General features: G+C 39.5%; 1 protein-coding gene across 1 annotated transcript in view; it reads right to left on the bottom strand.

Moving 5' to 3' along the window:
- Positions 1-24,524, bottom strand: part of DNAH11 (dynein, axonemal, heavy chain 11) — a 374,558-nt gene that overhangs the window by 201,963 nt on the left and 148,071 nt on the right. Inside the window, exons 36-42 of the mRNA XM_010839026.1 lie at positions 23,031-23,169; positions 18,049-18,141; positions 16,586-16,780; positions 15,684-15,761; positions 12,908-13,040; positions 10,267-10,394; positions 9,656-9,804 (exon numbers count right to left, since the gene is read on the bottom strand). Coding sequence (XP_010837328.1) covers positions 9,656-9,804; positions 10,267-10,394; positions 12,908-13,040; positions 15,684-15,761; positions 16,586-16,780; positions 18,049-18,141; positions 23,031-23,169 — 915 coding nt within the window. The remainder of the gene's footprint in view (positions 1-9,655; positions 9,805-10,266; positions 10,395-12,907; positions 13,041-15,683; positions 15,762-16,585; positions 16,781-18,048; positions 18,142-23,030; positions 23,170-24,524) is intronic.

The raw sequence follows: 24,524 nt of genomic DNA, 5'->3' as shown, positions 1-24,524 counted from the left end.
TCTGCGCATCTCCTAAAGGCAGCAGTGTCCTTCAGGGCAGGCAGCGCTCTGTTGGGTTTAAGAAATTCTACCCCAGCTCCCCACCTCTGTCTTTGGTCTCTGTGGCGGCAGAAGGCTGTGCAGGGCTAACTAGGAGCTGCAGCCTCAACAAAGCCACAGAGGGGGAAATGGGCTTTGCACTTAGGTAATAGCTACTTCATTAACCCTCACTGGCAGTAGCCAAAGTCTCAAAGGGAAAGCCCACCAGGCCCAAGAGTAAATGATGCTATTGTACAAATTATGTCCACAAAAATGAAAGTGAATTCAATCAAACCAGGAGATGTGGTAAGAGTTGAAACTGATTGGAGGCAAACAAACAAAAAAAGAAACAAAATGACCTCTGCTAGCAGTCAACCACAGCATATAGCACTGGAAGTTAAGGAAAAAAAGGGTCTATATTGTTAAATGTGGACATTTGAAAATACTATGTATAAATTACTGCTAAATTTAGTAAACATTAAAAGGCAGCAAATTATCTTCAGCAATGGAAAAACTGAAGCTATAGATCTATGCTATTGGCAATTCCTTCCACCCTATTTTTTAAAAGATGCTGTAGATTTGAATATGGCCAAATGAAACACACTGCTACCATACAACATACAAGTAGAAACATCATATATTTATTCCTTACCTACATATGAGTTCACCCACGTCACTGCCCCTGCCTCAGGAAATAGCTGCCTTAATGCAACAGATGCCTTAATGCATCACCTTAACGCTAATGTTTAGGTCACTAACAGAATCTTTGGCTCGTGGTGCCTGCAAATCTGTTCCATATAGGCACCTGTGTTGCGCCTCCTCCTTCTCCAGAAGTCTCATAGGTACATCACTCCTATAGGAACATCACAGGAAGTCTACAGCCCTGCAGTTGAGAAACTATAAAGGCAGCCAAAGTTTTCAGGCTTCTGAAGATATTATTTATTACTCTAAGTCTGGCATTGGGATCCCATCCTACAGCACAAGAGGAATTCAGAGCTCTCTATAGTTTGCCCCTCGTGGCAAGATTTTGGTTTTCTATCATTCATGGGGGCCTAGAAAACAGCAGAAGCTGAAAAGGACCTACAGATCAGCAGTGTACATCGATGACTTCTGAATCTGTGTGTTTACACGTACAAACAGAATCCAAAGATGAAAGGATGGGATTGTAGGGATAGAAGACTAAGATCATCCAATATGGGTGACTGAATGAGTGAGACAAAGGTAGAATATTTTCAACTAAATTATTAGAGAAATGCAAATCAGAAGTACAATGAGGTACCACCTCACACCACTCAGAATGGCCATCATTAAAAAGTCTACAAATAGCAAATGCTGGCAAGGATATGGAGAAAAGGGAATCTTTCTACATTATTGGTGGGAATGCAAATGGGTTCAACCACTATGGAAAATAATATGGAGGTTCCTCAAAAAAAACTAAAAATAGAATTGCCATATGATCCATCAATCCCACTCCTGGGCATATGTCAGGAAAAAACAAAATTTTGAAAAAAATACACGCACCCCTATGTTCATAACAGCATGATTCACAATAGATAAGAAATGGAAACAAGCTAAAAGGTCATCCACAGATGAATGGATAAAGAAGATGCAGTGTGTGAATACACACACACACACACACATAATGAACAGTACTTAACTGTTAAAAAAAAAAAAAAAAGAAAGGAGGCCGTTTGAGGCAACATGGATGGACCTTAGAGGTTATTATACTAAGTGAAGTAAATCAGAAAGATAAAGACAAATATATGATATCACTGACATGTGGAACCTAAAATAGGACACAAGTGAACTTACCTATGAAACAGAAACAGACTCACAGACACAGAGAATGGGCTGGCTGCCAAGGGGGAAGGAGGGTGGGAGGAATGTTTGGGGTTGGCAGGTGCAAACCATTATATATCTGTGTGTGTGTGACTGAGTCACTTTGCTGTACACCTGAAACTAGCACAACACTATAAATCAACCGTACTTCAAAAAAATCAAGTTTTTAAAAGAAACATTTTCAACTAAAGTAATAGAGGGAAAAGTATGATCTGAAGCTGTGGCTCCCAAAAGTTATCTTCCAGGAATCAGACAAAATTTCAGAAATAATCCTGCCTTTTCCTATCATTGTGCACAAGCTATGCAATACACATTTTGGTAGATCCCATTTTCAGTTATGCTCACTTTAAATAATTATAAATGAATTTAATTGTTCTCTGGTTTTCTCTGCATTTTATTCCTTTCTACTAGGAAAAATTCTCACTGATGATAATTTTTAGAAATTTACTTCTAATTTCTCTCAAGATCTCAACAGATGTAGGAGTCTTTCAGTAAACTTACTTAGAACTCAGAATTAAAATAGTATTTGATTCAGCTAGTCACTTACTGATATGATTTTAAGGATGTTGTTTGACTTATCTTTAAAATGTGGACATAAAATTATGCATTTAAATAGCTCAGTGAATTTTAACAAAAAATGTTCTTAGCAGGTTAAGTAATAAGAGCAATCTATTTATTCCTCAGTTGGAACATAGTATTTCATAATCTCCTCTATCCAAAATACCAGTTTCACATATGAATTAAGAAAATATATTTCCTAACTCTGGACACTAAAGGTTCTAGAAGCAATGACATACCAATGGCAATGAGCACTCTAGCATGGTATCTTGGATTCTAAATACTACTCCTTAGACAACTCCTGGCCCCTTAGAGAAATGGCCGAATGGAGTGTAGGGGAAGGAAAGTCTCAGATGAGCCCCAAGCATCTGGTTCAGCTAGAAAGCAAATATAAAAGAACATGGAAGGCGTTCCTGCTGGCAAAATTTAGGACAAATTGAGCATGCAAAAGAATACTGTTGGCAATGATTCATAATCCACTAGACTAAGATAAACAAGAACCCATGAATAGAAAATGACACTCCCCAAAAAGAAAAAGGAAGGGGGAAGAGAAAAAGGAGAGAGGAAGTGAGGAAAAAGAGTAGAAAGGAAGAATAGAAATAGTTTCTTTTTTACTAAAAAAATGTCACTTAATACACAGAGACAGAAAGGTGGACCCACTTTGCAACCACTCTGCAACTATCAGTCTTTGAAATATCTGGCTTCTTCTCTTCAAAGCTCTAAACATCATGAAATAAAAAGGTGGATAGATATTCTAGATTAAAGGAGAAGACAGAGATAAGTAACTGCAATGCATGGTCCTTTTTTTGATGTTGGATTAAAAAAAAAAAAAAGCTACAGAGGAAATTCCCAGAGGCGCTGGGAAATTTTGAAAAATCACTGTTTCGATAATATTATAACAAAGATAAATTTCTTAGGTATGTTTATTGGACTTATGTTCATGTAGGACCCACTCTAGTTCTTAGGGAGGAACTGTCAATGTCTCCAACTCATTTTCAGATAATTCAGCAAAAATAAACGTAGACAATTTATGTCTGTCTCTGCCTTTGAGAGGGAGTGTATGTATAGCCAAAGAGAAAGTAAATTGGGTAAAATTGTAAAAATTGATAACTGCAGGAAAAGACTGCATGGTTATACAATGTACTACCTACCACCTTTTTAACTTTTTAAATATTTTTCAACACTTTCAAATTAAAGAGTTGGGGGAAACTGAGACCTTAGATATTGGCTTTGGAAATTACATTAATGATTATATTGATCTCAGAGATAATTATGGATTAAATGAGTCAATATATGTAAAGCTATCATATTTTTTAATATTATGACATTAAAGTAAGGTAATAAAGTATCTGATAATATGGTGTAAAAAAATACCCCTCCCAACTGAAATAGTCACTTTTTAATAGTACACTGAAACTTTCTGGCAGTAGGAGGTAAAAATGTAAAAATATCCTGTATAGAGGATGCCCACTATTACGGATAATGACCTGGATAGACCCTTTAGTCACACAAAGGAAAATGAAAATCTACCCATTGATCTTAATTAGAACCAAACCTCCATAAAAACAGAATCTAATGGTAAAGAGGGGTTTAACTTTCTCAAGAATGCAAATCGGGTGAATCTTCTGCCATCCTATGATCTCTGACATACTAGATGAAAGTCCTTCTTTGGGGATTTAGACAGCCTCTGTTAGCACAAACTCCGTATGTTACTGAGACAATTACAGAGACCTTGGGAACCGTGAGATTTACTACTGAAATCAGACCACACCAGTGGGGGTGAGGGGTCTCATGAATGAAATGGGATACCAGGACCACCTCTGCTCTCTGCATGGGAAGGTCAAGGGACACTGGAGATTCTCCTTCATCCAGTCCCCAATCAACAGAAATGGCCTAGGAGCCAGTCAAAATCCTAGCTGGAGAAAGCAGCTGTTAGTCCAAGAAGAACTCTCCATCTTAGACTTTAAAAAATCAGTTCTTCCCCTAGCTTCACAGAAACCTGAGTATGGCTCTACTTGACTGTTGAGTTAGAGGATGAGACTTTCAGTAAACAAATCAGGACACAGAAAAGTAGCCTGGAGAAGTGCATGAGTCAGGAGTCTGGCAGGGAACAGAAGTCATCCTTGAATCAGGATAATAGAGAAGTATCAATAAAAGGACTATTGGGAAAGGAAAGGGCTACCAGAACCTGGAAGTAAAGAATCTCATGGAGAGATTTAAGAGGAGTTTCTCAGGTTGCTCAGTGGGTAAAGAATCTGCCTGCAATGCAGGAGACACTGGTTCCATCCCTGGGTTGGGAAGATCCCCTGCAGGAAGGCATAGCAACCCACTCTAATATTCTTGCCTGGAGGATCCCATGGACAGAGGGGCCTGGTGGGCTATAGTCTATAGGGTTGCAAAGAGTTGGACACGACGGAACACATACGCACGCTGATGAAGGACAGTCATCCTGTTGTAGTCCTATGGGGAGGGAGCGGGAGGAATGAAGAGATCTCACTCTCCTTTCTCCCTCTCATTTCCTGTCAGTGCTCCCCATTGGTCAAACCAACCAGAAGCCAGAGGGCAAGGAACGTACTGATGTGGTCCACACAGGACAGCCACTGGGTGCACAGAGCAGGGTGGAGGGGTAAAGAGAAGATAACTGACACAAGAAGCATACCGTCACAGCACTGTTCACGCGCAGAGCGCAGATGTTTCCACAGCACAGAGTGGGAATACGAGAGAAGGTGACAAGGGACCACCAGAATAAATGATGAAAAGTGTAAGCATCTGAAAAGTAAGCAAGTGGGCACAATAAACTTGTTCTAAATCAAAGTATCACCGCTTTGTTCACATATGCATATTATATAAATATATATACACACACATATATGCTCACTAAATGATATACTGACACCTAAGTGCTCCACGTGAGCTTTTATTATTTATTCACTTGGTCAACAAATGTATGTATTTACATGTACAAGCCATGAACAAGGCAATGTCCAACTAAAAATGACAACTGCATAAAGGTGCTAATTTATTTTAGTTAGCCTAATTAATTAGCACTAAATTTAATCACTAATATTTTCTTCAAATAGTCAAATACAATTTTAGCTTTTTTAACATCTAAGATTAATAGTTCTGTTCAGTTGCTCAGTCATGTCTGACGCTTTGTGACCCCATGGACTGCAGCATGCTGAGCTTCCCTGTCCATCACCAACTCCCAAAGCTTGCTCAAACTCATGTCCATTGAGTCAGTGATGTCATGCAACCATCTCATCCTCAGTCGTCCCCTTCTCCTCCTACCTTCAATCTTTCCCAGTATCAGGGTCTTTTCCATAGAGCTGCTGAGAAGACAACCCACAAACTGCAGAACAATTATACCAAAGAAATTCTCGCACTGTTAGGAAAGTTCTTGGACCAACAACAGATTTCCCAACCTGGGGATCCAGCAAACGGGACAGAGAATCCCCAGGGAATTTGACTTTGGAGGCCAGTGGGACTGGATTACAGAACTTCCACAGGACTAGGGAAACAACTCTTGGAGGGTAGAAATAAAACCTTGTATGCACCAGGAGCCAGGAGAAAGGACCAGTGTCCCCACAACAGACTGAGTCAGACTTGCCTGTGAGCCTTCAGGAGTCTCTGGTGGAGGTGTGGGTTAACAGTTTGGCCTCAGGCCAAACAACACAGAGGGAACACAACCCCGCCCATCAACAGAAAATTGGATTAAAGATTTACTGAGCATGGCCCAAACACCCTCTTCCAACAACACAAGAGAAGACTCTACACATGGACATCACCAGATGGTCAACACTGAAACCAGACTGATTATATTCTTTGTAGCCAAAGATGGAGAAGCTCAATACAGTCACAAAAACAAGAATGGGAACTGACTGTGGCTCAGATCATGAACTCCTTATTGCCAAATTCAGACTTAAACTGAAGAAAGTAGGGCAAACCACTAGATCATTCAAGTATGACCTAAATCAAATTCCTTACAATTATACAGTGGAAGTGAGAAAAAGATTTAAGGAACTAGATCTGATAGAGTGCCTGATGAACTATGGATGGAGGTTCATGACACTGTACAGGAGACAGGGATCAAGACCATCCCCAAGAAAAAGAAATGCAAAAAAGCAAAATGGCTCTCTGAGGAGGCCTTACAAATAGCTGAGAAAAGAAGAGAAGTGAAAAGCAAAGCAGAAAAGGAAAGCTATACTCATTTGAATGCAGAGTTCCCAAGAATAGCAAGGAGAGATAAGAAAGTCTTCCTCAGTGATCAATGCAAAGAAATAGAGGAAAACAATAGAATGAGAAAGACTAGAGATCTCTTCAAGAAAATTAGAGATACCAAGGGATTATTTCATGCAAAGATGGGCTCAATAAAGGACAGAAATGGTATGGACCTAACAGAAGCAGAAGATATTAAGAAGAGGCAGGAAGAATACACAGAAAAACTGTACAAAAAAGATCTTCATGACCCAGATAATCATGATGGTGTGATCACTGACCTAGAGCCAGACATCCTGGAATGTGAAGTCAAGTGGGCCTTAGGAAGCATCACTAGGAACAAAGCTAGTAGAGGTGATGGAATTCCAGCTGAGCTATTTCAAATCCTAAAAGCTGATGCTGTGTGAAAGTGCTGCACTCGATATGCCAGCAAATTTGGAAAATGTAGCAGTGGCCACAGGACTGGAAAAGGTCAGTATTCATTCCCATTCCAAAGAAAGACAATGCCAAAGAATGCTCCAACTACTGCACAATTGCACTCATCACACACACTAGTAAAGAAATGCTCAAAATTCTCCAAGCCAGGCTTCAACAATATGTGAACTGTGGACTTCCAGATGCTCAAGCTGGATTTAGAAAAAGCAGAGGAACTAGAGTTCAAATTGCCAACATCCGCTGGATCATCAAAAAAGCAAGAGAGTTCCAGAAAAACATCTATTTCTGCTTTATTGACTATGCCAAAGCCTTTGACTGTGTGGATCACCACAAACTATGGAAAAGTCTTCAAAAGATGGAAATATCAGACGATCTGACCTGCCTCCTCAAAAATCTGTATGCAGGTCAGGAAGCAACAGTTAGAACTGGACATGGAACAAGAGACTCGTTCCCATAGGAAAAGGAGTACGTCAAGGCTGTATATCGTCACCCTGTTTATTTAACTTATATGCAGAGTACATCATGAGAAGTGCTGGGCTGGATGAAGCACAAGCTGGAATCAAGACTGCTGGGAGAAATACGAATAACCTGAGATATGCAGATGACACCATCCTTATGGCAGAAAGTAAAGAAGAACTAAAGAGCCTCTTGATGAAAGTGAAAGAGGAGAGTGAAAAAAGCTGGCTTAAAGCTCAACATTCAGAAAAGTAAGATCATGGCATTCGGTCCCATCACTTCATGGCAAATAGATGGGAAAACAGTAGAAACAGTGGCTGACTTTATTTTTTTGGGGGGGCTCCAAAATCACTGCAGATGGTGTCTACTGCCATGAAATTAAAAGACACTTACTCCTTGGAAGGAAAGTTATGACCAACCTAGACAGCATATTAAAAAGCAGAGACGTTACTTCGCCAACAAAGGTCTATCTAGTCAAGGCTATGGTTTTTGCAGTAGTCATGTATGGATGTGAGAGTTGGACTATAAAGAAAGCTGAGTGCCGAAGAATTGATGCTTTTGAACTGTGATGTTGGAGAAGACTCTTAAGAGTCCCTTGGACTGCAAGGAGATCCAACCAGTCCACCCTAAAGGAGATCAGTCTGGGTGTTCACTGGAAGAACTGATGTTGAAGCTGAAACTCCAATATTTTGGCCAACTGATGCGAAGAACTGACTCATTTGAAGACCCTGATGCTGGGAAATATTGAAGGTGGGAGGAGAAGGGGACGACAGAGGATGAGGTGGTTGAATGGTATCACCGACTCAATGGACATGAGTTTGAGTAAACTTCAGGAGTTGGTGATGGACAGGGAGGCCTGGTGTGCTGCAGTCCATGGGGTTGCAGACAGTCGGACACGACTGAGCGACTGAAGTGAACTGAACTGAGCATGGCCCTGGCCATCAGAACAAGACCCAGTTTCCCCCACAGTCAGTTTCTTCCATCAGGAAGCTTCCATAAGCCTTTTATCCTTATTCATCAGAGGGCAAACAGAAAACCACAATCACAGAAAACCAACCAAACTGATCACATGGACCACAGCCTTGTCTAACTCAATGAAACTATGAGCCATATCACAGTAATTCAACTCTATGCCCCAAACACTAATGCCAAAGAAGCTGAAGTTGAATGATTCTATGAAGATTAATAAAAAGTTCACAAAACAACAAAAAACCCCAATAGTTAGATTAAAAAACAGGCAAAGGGCTGAAATAGTCACATCTCCACAGAAAATATACAAATGGCCAATGAACGCATGAAAAGATGTTCAACATGATTAATCATAAGAGAAACGTAAGTCAAAATTGGAATGCAATTCCACTTCACACCTATTAGGATGTTTCTATTATAAAATATAGAGAAAACCACAGGTGGTGGTGGGGTCATGCAGAAAGTGAAACTCTAGTGCACTACTGATGGGAACGTCAAATGGTGCAGCCATAGTGGAAGACAGCATAGTGGTACCTCAAAAAATCTGAAATAGACTTGCTGTATGATCTCTAGCCATTCTGCTTGTGTGGGTACATATCAAAAACAATTGAAAGCTGGGACTCAAAGAGATTATGCCCATGTTCATAGAAGCATTATTTGCAACAGTCAAAAGGCTGAAGCAGCCCTAGTGTCTACAGAAGGATGAATGGATAAACAGTATGATATATATATATATATATATATATATATACACACACACACACACATACATTCCATTGGGTATATATTCCATTCAGCCTTAAAAAGAAAGGAAATTCTGGCACCTGCTGTAACATGAACAAACTTTGAAGACATTTTACTAAGCGAAATAAACTCATCACAAAAATTACTATATGATTCAATTTGTAAGAAGTACCTAGAATATTCAAATTCATAGAGACAGATAGTAGAAAGGAGCTGGGGATGCTGGGAGGGGTACTGTTTAGTGATTATGGGGTTTCATTTTGGGAAGATGAAAAAGGTTCTGGAGACTGATGGTGATGATGGTTGTACTACAGTGTGAATGTACTCTATGCCATTGAACTCTATACTTAAAACGGTTAAAATGGTAAATTTGACATCATGTATATTTTACCACAATTAAAAAAAAAAAAGCCATACTCACGGATTCCAGCCTAAATCTTGTGGGTTCACATATAGAATACCAGCTCTGGAAACAGTAGCTGGGGTTGCAGTCCTCAAGTGATGAATCTCAAAGAGCAGCTTCATAGAGGGAGTCAGAGCTATGCGCTCATTGCTGGCCAATGTCAGCACCTGGACAGAGCAGCACAGCACAGAAGTGGCCATTTCATTAGGGAGCAAAGGCAAGGCTGCTAACTTTTCATAACAGCAAGAAGTACCGCCCCCCGCCCCTGCCCCCAGGAGAAGTGCCAAAGGCTACATATGAGCTCAGTGCCCAAGTTAGAAATGATCACTGCCCGAGTGAGAAATGCAGTCTGAATAAAGATATCAGTTCATCCCCAGGGGAGCTCACTGACCCCTGAGGAACAAACTCATCAGCGTGCACTTACTCATGCCAACTTTTAAACAACTATGGTAATTATCTAAATTTAAGACTTTCGTTTTAACAGTTTTAACATGAAAAGGCCTGAATACCATAAAAAATAAACTGTATTTAGAATCTGAAATATCACAATTTTAAATTGTCCTACTGAAACTCATGCAAGTATAAAGATCTCAGACCTGCATTTTACGATAAATAGTATTTCTGTTCACCTTGTTATCATCCATGACAGTGTTTAGTGATTCAATCCACATGGGATCGATATCACCATCCAGGACTATCCATTTTGGTCCATCATGCCTAAGATTTGCTTGTTCTCGCAGAATGGATGAAAACAGACCTGTAAGTTGAGAGTAAACAATCCTAATGTACAATGGGGTTGATTGCTGTTCCTTTCTAAAATAAATTTGTGTTAACTATACTGGAAGTTCTTTTATTCAGTAAGTAAGTTTGCACCTTATTCAGGTGGGCAAACAGCAATGTTTTTTGAGCCATACCTGGGCTCTCGAGATCACTAGGCAAATTTCACTTCCATGAGAAGGCTGCTTAACATCTCACACTAAGCAGCCCCAAAGATCAAATAAAGTGCCTTCTTTGAAGAACATCTGTGGAGATGGCAAATAGATGGGGAAACCGTGGAAACAGTGGCTGACTTTATTTTTTGGGCTCCAAAATCACGGCAGATGGTGACTGCAGCCATGACATTAAAAGACGCTTACTCCTTGGAAGGAAAGTTATGACCAACCTAGACAGCATATTCAAAAGCAGAGACATTACTTTGCCAACAAAGGTCTGTCTAGTCAAGGTTATAGTTTTTCCAGTGGTCATGTATGGATGTGAGAGTTGGACTATAAAGAAAGCTGAGCACCAAAGAACTGATGCTTTTGAACTGTGGTGTTGAAGACTCTTGAGAGTCCTTTGGACTGCAAGGAGATCCAACCAGTCTATCCTAATGGAGATCAGTCCTGAGTGTTCACTGGAAGGACTGATGCTGAAGCTGAACTCCAATACTTTGGCCACCTGATGTGAAGAGTTGACTCATTTGAAAATACCCTGATGCTGGGAAAGATTGAGGGCAGGAGGAGAAGGGGATGACAGAGGATGAGATGTTTGGATGGCATCACCGACTGGATGGACATGGGTTTGGGTAGACTCCGGGAGTTGGTGATGGACAGGGAGGCCTGGCGTGCTGCAGTTCACGGGGTCGCAGAGTCGGACACGACTGAGTGACTGAACTGGCTGACTGACAGCAGGGAATGTACATGAAACTCAGATGCTATACAAGTGAAAACAGTATTCTTTTTTTTTCATGCACATATATTCAGTATCTATTTTGGGCCAAATATTAGCTTATTCCACATTTATCAGTTTTTCTATAACATTATTCAAGAGAGATCATTATAAACTATTCAGAAGTGTGATACATTTCTTTGAGAGATTCATTCACTGGCATTGAAAGACTATTATCTCACAAGATGTAAAGATAAAACATTTTAAATTCACAGTCTTTCTTGCTATGTTACATGGCATATTTAATAGCTGCTGAGTGTTCAAAACTCAAGTATATAATACTACAGTGAAAAAAAAAAACTGTACTGAGGCACGTATGTAGAAGGTTTTGTTTCCTGTGAAGTATCTCGTGCAAAGAAGAGTGACAGTCAAAACCGAACCTGCCATTGTAATTCACAAAAATGTCAGCAACGCTTCTAATGGACAATGATTTGAAAGGCTTCCAGATATTTTCAGAATAAACAAATTATTTTTCCCTTCCTGCCACAGTCTTTAAAAAAAGCTAGAAAGCTTAAGACAGTACATTTTGATTGTCCCACAATTAAGGAAGCAGTGTGTACTTATTAGGAAGGAAAATGATGAAGTCGGCTTCTTTGATAGGCTCATCAGGAAGGTCTTCTTTGATGAGATATGTGACCCGACATTCCAGTAATGTAAGGGAGCAAGCCATGGCAGCATCCGCACTGCTGCAGACAGTGGGGACAGCAAGCGCAAAGGCCCATGGTGGGAAGATGCTCGGCAATCTGGGGCAAGAGCAAGGAGGCCTGAGCATATGTGCAAGTAAAAGGCAAAGAACAAGAAATGAGGTCAGATGGGGAAGGGGGACTCCATCACATAGAACCCTATAGGCTTTGGATAAAGGCTGGATCCTAATGCTGATGAAACACACTGGAAACTTCAAGCAGAGAAGTAACATTTTGAAGAGCCTCTGTCTACTGCATGGAAAATGAGCTTTTTGGAGACCCATGAGGTGTGACCCACTGTTGGTGGTCTGGACTTATGTGGAAGCTGCAGAGGAGGTGAGAAGTACTGGAATACAACACATAACGTTAAAGGTGAAGCCTAGAGAATTTGCTGTGAGGTTGAATGTATGGTGGGAAAGAACTCAAGGATGATGACAAGGTTAGTGCACTTACGGAAATGAGAACGTAAGAACGTATCTTAACAAAAAAAGGAATCTGCTCGTCTGCAAAAATGGTTTCAGGACAAGAAACATGTTCCAAGGACTTTGGAACTTAGTGTCTTGCATCAGGTACTGCATAAATATTTCTTGAAGTATTTGTGTTGACTTTTCCGGTTTACAGGGAGCGCAGACATAAATAATGGGGGATAAAATACACAGCTTTGTGCATGAACCTGCTGAATGCTAATCAACCACTTATTAAATCTGGGTTTAATTTATAGGTTATAAATGCTGTTGTGAGCTGCTCTATTTCCAATAACGCCAACCCATAAACATTAAATCTACAGCCATGATTAAAATTGGCTTGAACTAAGAAACGATTTTCTGGATTTAAAAAAAAAAGAATTTTTTAGCACTTCAAAAGGGGAAATACTACTTGCCGTCTTTCCATTCTCGGGTAGCATGGTGTATGAAACCGAAGAGTTCATCTGTTGTCACAGCTTTGGGGTTTAAGTCATTCCAAATGGGTTTCTGTTTCATGTTAACATATGTTCGGTTTAATGTTCTCAAAATCTAGGGGAGAAAAGGAAAAAAGCTAAGAAAACTAATACTAATGTAAGCCAAATGAAAAGCAAAAGATTTCTGCAGGGTTTTCCTTACGCATTATATCTTCCTATATATCCTGAGTGCACTGAGAATGGGAAAACATTTTCATGTGTGTGTTTTCATTCCCATCTTGGAAACTTTAATCCTACAATCCCTGAGGATCAGTTCACCTGATTCTTTCAACAATGTAGACTAGAGAAAGTCATCATCAACTGAGATTTTTAACCATCTGTGCAAAGTAAAGGCCTGTACATGTTATTCCTGTGCATGATGTTAACATCCGCTCTGCCTATATTATTTAGATGGTTCTTAAAATTTAGCCTGCATCCAAAGTGCATAAAAGGTATTAAAACAGACTAAAAGACCCAGTCTCAGAGTTTCTAATTTAGTAGGTCTCAGATAGGCCTGATCTGAGTTCTAACAAGGTCCGAGGTGATGCCTATGAGGCTTGTCTAGCTGTACTGTGAGAACTGGTGACCTAGAGCAGTAAGTTCTCAACAGGAGACTATCTTGACCTGAGGGAGGAGGACGTGCTGCTGGGCTTCTTGTGGGCAGAGGCCAGGGATGCTGCTCAATATTCTGCAGTGACAGGCCGGCCCCCAAGACAAAGACTTAGCAGATCCAAATGTCAATGGTGCTGAAGCTGGGCAACTCTGATCTAGGTAATTGAGGAAAAGAAGCATTGAGGCTAGGAATTCACAGAATAGATGCTTAACGTCGTTTTGCTGTTCAGTCGCTCAGTGTCCGACTCTTTTCAACCCCATGGTCTGCAGTATGCCAGGCTTTCCTGTCCTTCACTATCTCCTGGAGTTTGCTCAAACTCATGTCCATTGACTCAGTCATGCCATCCAACTTCCCCATCCTCTGTTGTCCCTTCTCCTCCAGCCTTCAATCATTCCCAGCATCAGCGTCTTTTCCAGTGAGTCGGCTCTCTGTATCAGGTGGTCAAAGTAGTGAAGCTTTAGCTTCAGCATTTCAGTCTTTCCAATGAATATTCAGGGTTGATTTCCTTCAGGATGGACGGTTGGATCTCCTTGAAGTCCAAGGGACTCTCAAGTGTCTTCTCCAACACCACAGTTCAAAAGCATCAATTCTTCGGTGCTCAGCCTTCTTCATGGTCCAACTCTCACATCCATACATGACTACTGGAAAAACCATAGCTTTGACTATATGGACCTTTGTTGGCAAACTGATGTCTCTGCTTTTTAATATGCCTAGGTTTGTCATAGTTTTCCTTCCAAGGAGCAAGCGTCTTTAAATTTCATGGCTGCAGTCACTGTCCACAGTGATTTTGGAGACCGAGAAAATAAAATCTGCACTTAATACTTATCTGTTTAATGAACTGATGCCTTAAGCCAAGTATCGAGCCAACTATCCTTTTTGCTCACAGGGGTTTAAAGGGCTGACAAACAATTGCCAAATACTTAGAATACTATGTTGCTAAATAATATGGCCCCAAGTTTTGGTGCTCTAGTTCTATCAGCTTAAGTAAAGGTTGAATAGAACAGAAACAGAATCAGCGAAGACTGGATGAAAGAAATTGAATGTCTTAGGAATATTAAGCTTCTATTTTTAGAAACCATTAATCTACTGAAAATGATAGAATTTAATTTTATCCTTCCTTTCACCATAGCCCATATCTGAAACTTACTCTAACAAAATAATTACAGGTCTATCAGTTAGTTATCTACTTTAATATTTCAAATATTACATTTTTCACTAGAAAAAAGCCCTATCCCGGGCCTCCCTTTCCAAGCGTACCACTTTGAGTTCTGATCTAAACATTGGCAAGTTCTGTAGACATCCACTCCCTGAAGCCTCATGTGCGCACGACACTTATTTTTAGTCTCCAGTTACTAAATACGTTTCTACCCAAGCACCCTCAATGAAAACACATGCAGTTCTGCCTATACCGTCTGCCAAGCAAAAAAGTATGTTTCCAGGACTCTAAGACCAAACAAAATCAAGCAGTGAACTAGAAATGGGGATAACAGCAGCCGTGGACTCTCATCATTGTACGGAGTAAACCACACATCGTGCACCTGGCACGGCACATAACAGGTGCCTCACAGACGTGGCTTCTGCTTCCTCCGTTGCTTTTCAAGTTCTGCTTTGGCCTCTAGAGAGTGACACTGAAGAAAACTATTTGGGTTTTTCTCAGTGATATGGAAAGGAGAAACTAGGATAACTTGGAAAAGATCAGAAAATAGTTTTGACAAATGTGGGTAGGGCAAAACCAATCTTGTAATCTGGGTATCTTATTCTAGAGTCTCTCAATATATCTACTTTGGATAAAATAATTCAGGTATATTACTGAAAGATGCGTAAGACAGGTGGGCATACATCTAAATGTGTGAATAGGATGCTATCTCACGTGGAAAGCCCAGTCTTCCTTCATTTACTTTCCTTGAGTGCAGTGTTCTACTAATTCCTCTTTCCTTGTCCTCATTATAAAGAAAAAGAATATCAATTGATCAGAGAGCAATACAGAGTCTCAGATTCTAACTTCAAATTATGAGCAAATTCACTGAAGGGAACTCTCAAGTAGGACTGAATGTCAGCCCCATGCTTATGCCAGTTTTGTTCAAGGCTCACAGGTGTTTACCATACCTTACTCTTCCCTGTGCCTGCATTTCCAACGACGAAGACAGAGTGTCGCACAGCCAACAGCTCCTCAAGCTGAACAACCTACAGACCGAACAACCAGACACTAGTTTCCTTTAAAAAAAAAACTACCCATTTTTGCCAAGTTCTTTTCTTACAACTCAAGCCAGACCCCACCAGCAGCATTATATTCCGGGAAAATTCAGAGATAACAAGTGCAAAGTATAGTTTCTCCCAGATCTCCCAATGTAGAATACGAGGATGAGAATGAAGAACAACCATTAGTTAATGAGTCACGGGCACAGGCAGAAGTGACGTATAGAAGTACTTGGTACATGGCAGGACTGAGTCTGAAAATCAGTAACATTCATGAACTGTGACCAGAAACAGTATACGGCTAATATCATCTATACCTAATCACATATCCTCTGAAGCATCGAAAACAGATGCCCTTTATGTATTTTAACACTCATGTATATTCACTATATGCCAAATGAGCAAGCACATGCACAAGCCTTTGAGAAGTCAGATGATGTCATACATATGGACGTTTCTCCCCGCTTATAAACATGTGCTAATGATTTTATTACTTCTACCCTTTCTTAAGATGGAGAGAAAAGATAGCAAAATTAATTTTTGCTGCACATCAAGATAAACTAATGAAAAGTCTGTTCATATTGAAAACCATGACTTAATCATATCTGTATATGTTCACCTTCTCACAAATGGGACAATATTTATATTTGCTTTACTAAAGACTTCCATATTAGAATGCTGTAAAGTATGTATCAAGAGCATCTTAAGGTCAGTGGAATATGTAAGGTGATGTTTTGGCTGAGTATCACATCACTGCAGTTATGGGCATTGAATATCCCAAGGGCTGCGTGACAAGGGAACTCTCCTTTTACTTTGAGGATGAAGCTTTCCTCAGGCTGCAGGCGGAGCTCCACAGTGGACTGCCTGACCATCCGTTCAAAGTGGGGTGCTCTCCTCCGGGGCACATCCAAGGATGGAAACAGGTCACCAATGAGGCCCAAAAACGCAGAGGTGTCATCAGTCACTATTTTAGGCATATTGAAGTCCCTTAATGCTCTCATGAGTACCTAGAAAGGAAGACAGAAAAGTTTTCATAAAAAAGCTGATACGAGATCTAATAAGCACATCAACAGCTAAAGATGTTATTTTTAATTTTCATATCTATTTCATGAGATAGATCCTGTTCTCTATTAGAATGGCATTCTATCTACAGGGAGGGTAACTGCTTACAAGGTCACGTATCAGAACAGGAGAGAACTCTGCTCATACCATGGGTAACCTCAGACTAAAGCCAGCCAAGGGGCCCTGTCCCTTCCTTTATAATGTCTGGATCTTAAGACAAGGTCTGAGATGCTTCTCTCTGTAATCCTCAAACTCCAGGATATAAATTCACCAGTCCCATCAGATCATTTTATTCAAAATACTCTGAAAATCTCAGAATGATCAATTCCACCCATTTTTAGCTTGGGTTTTCGTTCTGTATTGGTTGAAAACCAAAGACAGCTTTAGATATTAAAAGCAGTAATTTGAACATCAGGATGACTTTCACACAAAGAGGTAAGTGTCCCAACAAAAATAAAAATATAGCAAGAAAACAAACAAATGACAATCTTGACCCAATCATGAATTGTGACTGAGAGGAAGAGAAAGATTGGAAAAAAAAAAAGTAGAAATTCACAGGATAAATATCCCTTAACGTGAAAAGAAACTCAAAGGAATAGACCTTTTTTCAAAATTGCAAGACATACTGCATCTACACAAAGGCTGTATATCAATTACTCTCACCACTTGTTTAATAGAGAAAAATGCACAATGTGGATGTTATTGTTTTTCCCCATGAAGGAGACTGGAACATCCCCTTGTTTCTCTAAATAACCAGTTAAGTATTTCACTGGTGTCGGGCAAGCATCCTTCCTGTTGCTTTCTTCCTGTCCATCCCATGAAATGAACATACTTTCTTCCATTAGATTATGTCTTCATTGACATTTTTAGGATTAATATCCCAACTCAATAAGATTTTCTAAATGCTCCTCAGAGAAAATCAAACAGCGATTACTGAATTATTTATGACTGTTCAAATACTTTTTGTGGCTGGTATTTCAAAAGCACTTATAAAATCACATTTTCTTTCATAGATTCATATCCTTTTACTCCAAAATTCTTGTGGTCTTGTATAATGCAAGAAATGTCAGTCCTTAAAATAGCCTGTATTAAAAATAGATGTGATCCTTTTTTAAAGTTGTGATATGTATAACCCACCATCCATACATACACTTTTCTTTGTATGAAGCCATTTAGTTATTCACTCAACAAAATCATATTAGCACTGCAGTACCTGATCTTCAGGTCTATTTTTATCTCCTCGTTTCAGGGAGCCAGCTACAACCAAGACAGATTTAATAGCACGAAGTCCCCAATCATAATGATCCTAAAATCAAAACACAGATACATTCTTTCAAAAATTTTATGAGGGACTCAGATTTCCATTCCAGAAGAGCTTAAGCCTAAAAGAATTCACTTAAACACGTGTCTTGACAATGTAAAGTAATATTTTTATCCCCTCCTTGAAATTTAAAAAATCATGTCCCTTCACTGTCCGGCTTCTTTTGCCCGATTCTTTGCCTCTGTCAGCAAATCTCTTCTTTCCATGGTGTTTAGCTGCAGTATTCGCCCAAGGCTCCACTTGCCTGCCTCCCTCTGTTCTCTCAATAAACTTGGCAACTCAGGGGTACAATTACTCCCATGTTTTACCTCCAACCACAAGCACACTCCTCTTGTCCACCTAGAGCCCTGCTATTCTATCTCCTCCTGGCCCTGGATCTCTAATCTCCCTCATTACTCTCTCTCTACAAAAAAATTTTATTGGAGTACAGTTGATTTACAATGTTGTGTTAGTTTCAAGCATACAACAGAATGACTCAATTACACATATACATGTTTCTACTCTTTTTAAGATTATTTTCCCATATAGATCATTACAGAGTATTGAGTAGAGTTTCCTGTGTGTACTTATTCGGTGGCTCAGTGGTAAAGAATCTGCCTGCAGTGCAGAAGACTCAGGTTTGATCCCTGTGTGGGAAAGATCCTCTGGAGAAGGAAATGGTGACTCACTCCAGTGGAAAATCCCATGGACAGAGGAGCCTGGCGAGCTACTCTCCATGGGATCACAAAGAGTTGGACATGACTCAGCAATTAAACAACAACAACACACAGCAGGTCCTTATTAGTTACCTATTTTATATGTAGTACCTATTTTATATGTAGTAGCATATATATATTGGAGAAGGAAATGGCAACCTACTCCAGTATTCTTGCCTGGAGAATCCCAGGGACAGGGGAGCCTGGTGGGCTGCTGTCTATGGGGTCGCACAGAGTCGGACACGACTGAAGTGACTCAGCAGCAGCAGCAGCAGCATATATATGGAGAAGGCAATGGCAACCCACTCCAGGACTCTTGCCTGGAAAATCCTATGGACAGAGGAGCCTGGTAGGCTTCAGTCCATGGGGTCTCGAAGAGTCAGACATGACTGAGCGACTTCAGTTTTACTTTTCACTTTCATGCACTGGAGAAGGAAATGGCAACCCACTCCAGTGTTCTTGCCTGGAGAATCCCAGGGACGGCAGAACCTGGTGGGCTGCCATCTATGGGGTTGCACAGAGTTGGACACGACTGAAGCGACTTAGCAGTAGCAGCATATATATGTCAATCCCAGTCTTCCAATTTATCCATCTGGCCACCTTACCCCCTGGTAGCTCTAAGTTTGTTTTCTATATCTGTAACTTTATTTCTATTTTGTAGATAAGTTCATTTGAACCCTTTTTTAGATTCCACATATAAGTTATATAATGTTACCTGCAGGTAAAGAGGGGAGGAGGGATAAATTGGGAGACTGAGATAGACATATACACTACTGTATATAAAACAGATAACTACTAAGGACCTACTGTACAGCCCAGAGAACTCTACACAATACTCTATATGACCTATATGGGAAAAGAATCTAAAAAGGAGTGGATATAACAGATTCATTTTGCTGTACACCTGAAATCAACACAACATTGTAAACCAACTTTACCCCAATAAAATATTTTTAAAATACGTTCAATGATTAAACTGATACCTCTTTGAAACTTTTACATTGTCTCTGCCCAAGATTTCTTCACAGGCTCCGAGCTCCTGGAGCACAGACCCCGTGTTGATTTTTTGCCTTCTAGGCCCTAGCGTGGTGCACTGCACAGAGCAGGGGCCTCAGGGAAGACATTCTGCATCAACTGAGAGGTTGTGTATAAACGGCCTTCTAACTACAACCACACAGAAACAGCCCTTCTCTCTAATGTCTCCTGGCTATGCCTGAGGTAAAGTCATTTAACTTTCCAAGTCTTACTATCATCATCTATGAAAAGGCAGATGGAAGTATTCACCCACGTTACAAGGTTGTTGGAAGTAAAACCAGTCATTGCCTTGTGAGCAGTGGAGCAACACATGTAAGTATAAATATGCCCTTTAATCCATTAGTAGATAATAAAATTGTTGTAGTGGGTCTTAACCATCATTTTTGTTGGTATTAAAATAGAAAATAATGCAATGGAAAATACCACAGTGCACTGCAAACAGTAACGGTACGAAGTGCTTGGTGAAGATTTCTCTTTCGGTTGTTATCTGGGTGCGTGTGTGTATGCGCATATGTGTATACTGAGTCTCCACAGAAAAAAGTATGTCTTACTGTGGGTCACAGCAAAAATCATTTCAAAGCCACTGATATAGAAAGAACTAGGGCTTGGGGAGGGAAGGAAGGGGGAAGAGCCAACATTTGGAGGCCACAAGAGATTGGGGAGGGGGTAACTCACTGCAGTAAAACTATTAAAGAAGAGAATGTATGAAAGATACAAAGATACTAGTACTTGACAGCAGTACTATTTACAATAACAAACACAGGAAGCAGACTGACTATCCACTGACAGAAGAGTGGATAAAGAAGATGTGTACATACATTTATATAATGGAATACTTCAGCCATAAAAAATAATGAAATAATGCCATTTGCAGCAACATGTATGGTCTTAGAGATTATCATACTAAGTGAAGTAACTCAAAGAAAAACAAATCTCACAGGATGTCACTTACCTGTTGAATCTAAAATATGACACAAACAAACTTATTTATAAAGCAGAAACAGACTCACAGACATAGAAAACAAACTTACAGTTACCAAAGGGAAAGGGGTAGAAGGGGAAGTGTAAATCAGGAGTTGAGATTAGCAGACACAAATTACTACATATCAAACAGATAAGCAACAAGGTCCTACTGTAGTACAGACAACTATAATCAACATCCTTTAATAACCTATAATGGAAAAAATATGAAAAAGATTACATATACACGTGTGTGTGCTTGTCTGTATAACTGAATCACTTCTGTACAGCAGTAACTCAACACTGTAAATCAACTATATTTCAATTTTTTTTTTAAAGGCGACTTGATGAAATGCCTAAACATTTAAACAGTGCAAACAAGTGTTAAAATAATTTTCACCATTTTCATTATGTTATTACTTTGGTCAAAAATGTCCACTGATGTTTCTAAAATTCATTCCTACAGCTTAGAAAACTATCAGGACTGTGTCCCTAATTCAGCTTTTCTGTCCTGGATGAATTTCTTCCCCCTCATTTCCTCCCTGAGGCTTCTCTGAGTTGGAAAACTCTTTCCTTGCCTGTTCTGCCTTTACTCCCAGCATCTTCCTCCTGTAACTGGCTGCTGGTGTCCTAGAAAGGAATAGAAAGGACTGGATTCAAATCATGTTCCCACCACTTACTACTCATGAGCTTCAGATAGGGAATTGACTCAGTTTCCTCATCTGAAGCTCATAGTGTTTTCATCAAGATAATAAAGATAACACATGGTCCCTGTTCCGTAAATACTGGTTCCTTTTTTCTTGAAACTATGATACGTTTTTTTCATCCTCCATTTCTTTCTAAATTTCATGTCATGTGTACTAAATCTCCTAAATAGATCTTTTAAAGACAGAAATCTGAGTGTTTCATTTGTTCTGTGTTCACCCCCTTCATCATCAGCAGCAATAAATTCATTACCTGAGTACAGTAAATGCTCACTAAATGTTTAAGTATGGTACTGGGAATGCAGTATGATTGTGACTACATGTATCCTGGATCCAGTAACACTGCTTTCTTCTGATGCTTTTCCATTATAAAACTAAAATGGTTCCATTGAAAAAAATACATATATCATTACAAACAATAAGGAAAAATTCTAAAATACAATCTTATTACCCAGAAACAAATGTTAAACGTCACAATGTATTTTCCAGTCACTTTATACGTAAAACACACAATATAACTTATAAAACACACTCGAGTTATAGATCACATCTACAGTTTGGTATACTACTTCACTTCATATAACACTGTCATCAACATTTTCCACACGCATTTGCCTCTCAGATTTTAAATTTCATCCCAACAATGGGTAATTTTACATGAGTGTATCTGACAGTATAAGTAAGTGTATGGCTGTAACTGTGATATTTTAATACTTACTTTTTAATATATTAATATTTTAATATATTAAATATTTTAATACTTAATACTTACACCCTGAAAAAACTGCAAAATAACATCACTAGGAATTAACAAAAGGTCACCAAAAGACTGAAGTTAGAGGTGACCACAAAGCTAAATTTAAAAATGGTGATGCTCATATAGATGCCATTTTTTTAAACCCATCAGCAGATTCAATGAAACAGCAAGAAGCTACTGACTGGAGAATAAAGTATACATTAATTTGGCCCATTTCAGAGACTAGGGAATTGCAGAGCAAAAATAAACACAAAAAAACAACTCTACCTTCAAAGAAAGAACAACCAACAAAATGAGAAACTCTAACATTTCTTGAGGGTTCTTCAGAAAATCAGCTTTCCCTGGGTCTTATGAACACTCCCACCATCTTTCCCTGGACAATATCATTCCCACCAAGAAAGAGAGGCATCATAAAACTCATATCTAATTATAGCACTGATTACATTTAAAAACAATCACATTTGTTTTTTGTGTTGATGAAACTTTGATAACACAAAAAGCCCATTGATAAAAGCCCATTGATAAAACTCAAATTTGTCTCATGTGTTTAATTTTTTTTAAATGAAGAACTGTAAAGCATAGATTTTCAAAATTTAAGGGAAAATATAAAATTATTCCTAAATGTCTAACTGTAATATCAGTGATAAATTACCCAGCATCCATACTTCAGAAGTTGTTTTAATGGGGTGTAACAACCGGGAAAAAGCAACAAAAGACCCTCACCTGCTTGGACAGGAGCTCCTGGCAGAGTGTGTACAATGTGATAAATTTGCGGGCTAATGAGCGTGCATCCACAAAACCCTCAGCAACTAACAGGATTTCACAGATTAGCTCCATGTCTGGGGCCACCATGGCACAGGGTCTACAAAGTAAATATGAAATTTTGTTTTAAAATGTGATAAGGAAATAAGTACAAATTGCTGAAACCAAGTGATTAATGCATACCCACATTCTAGCCATTCCCAAGCAGGTCACAATTACCTCTGTCAATCACGGCTAACAAGACCCTTCATTTCAACTAAAAAATGCCCAGGAGCTACTGGATACATAGACAAAGGTGGAAAACCTGAAAATGTCAGAAGCACACGTGTAGGAGTTGAAGGGAAATCTCTGGGTACATCAGTACACTTCCATTGTAAGTTGTCACTGCAGAAAGGTAAGTGATGTTTTGTGCTAGAGGTCAGCCTTCATCTGTGGCCAGTGCTGTGCTGGTAAACAGTTAACAACTGACTCTCCAAAAATAGCACTTGCTGACTTTCAAGGAATCAGTACTTCCACCGTGGCTGATGTCATCTACCAGCATAGCATCGCTGAACGTGGAGCTAGCACGAAACAAGCTTGCATGCCACCATACACACACAACAGACACGAAGTGACCTAAAAGCCTAAGTGTTACTAAAACAGAGGAAACTAATTAGGAAATCATGAATTTGCATGCTTATCACCTTTGTCTTTCAAAGACGTTAGTCAAAAGTTTACATAATTTAGCTTTTTATTAGTATCTGTACTGAACAACCACCTCACAAAATTCATGACAAGTTAATCATCAGCTCTCTCAAGCTTACACCAGTCATTTCCAACACTGCTTGTGGCCAGCTTGACTAGATTTTTAAGATGAAAACTTACCGAAAAATAACTTTCAAATTCCCTTTTTTGGGGGTGGGGGGACTTTCAGAAAGTCCTCACAAGACAACTGTCATTAAAAACAACATTTGAAAAAATTCCACTCAACTGAAGTTCAATGCCAAGAAGGAGCCAGACTAAATAGGTAAGTAAGCCTGAATCTTAGACTTTTTAAAGCATGTATTTTATAGCATATATCCCAGTCATATTTACTCATCTGTTTTTTTTTAATTTAATTTTATTTTTAAACTTTACAATATTGTATTAGTTTTGCCAAATATCAAAATGAATCCGCCACAGGTATACCTGTGTTCCCCATCCTGAACCCTCCTCCCTCCCCATACCCTCCCTCTGGGTCGTCCCAGTGCACCAGCCCCAAGCATCCAGTATCGTGCATCGAACCTGGACTGGCAACTCGTTTCATACATGATATTATACATGTTTCAATGCCATTCTCCCAAATCTCCCCACCTCTCCCTCTCCCACAGAGTCCATAAGACTGATCTATACATCAGTGTCTCTTTCGCTGTCCCGTACACAGGGTTATTGTTACCATCTTTCTAAATTCCATATATATGTGTTAGTATACTGTAT

Source organism: Bison bison, unplaced genomic scaffold (assembly GCF_000754665.1).
Source record: "Bison bison bison isolate TAMUID 2011002044 unplaced genomic scaffold, Bison_UMD1.0 scf7180017864109, whole genome shotgun sequence".
NCBI classification, from domain to species: Eukaryota; Metazoa; Chordata; class Mammalia; order Artiodactyla; family Bovidae; genus Bison; species Bison bison.
Note: the sequence above shows the minus strand (reverse complement) of the source record. Positions and strands in the feature narration are given on the sequence as shown.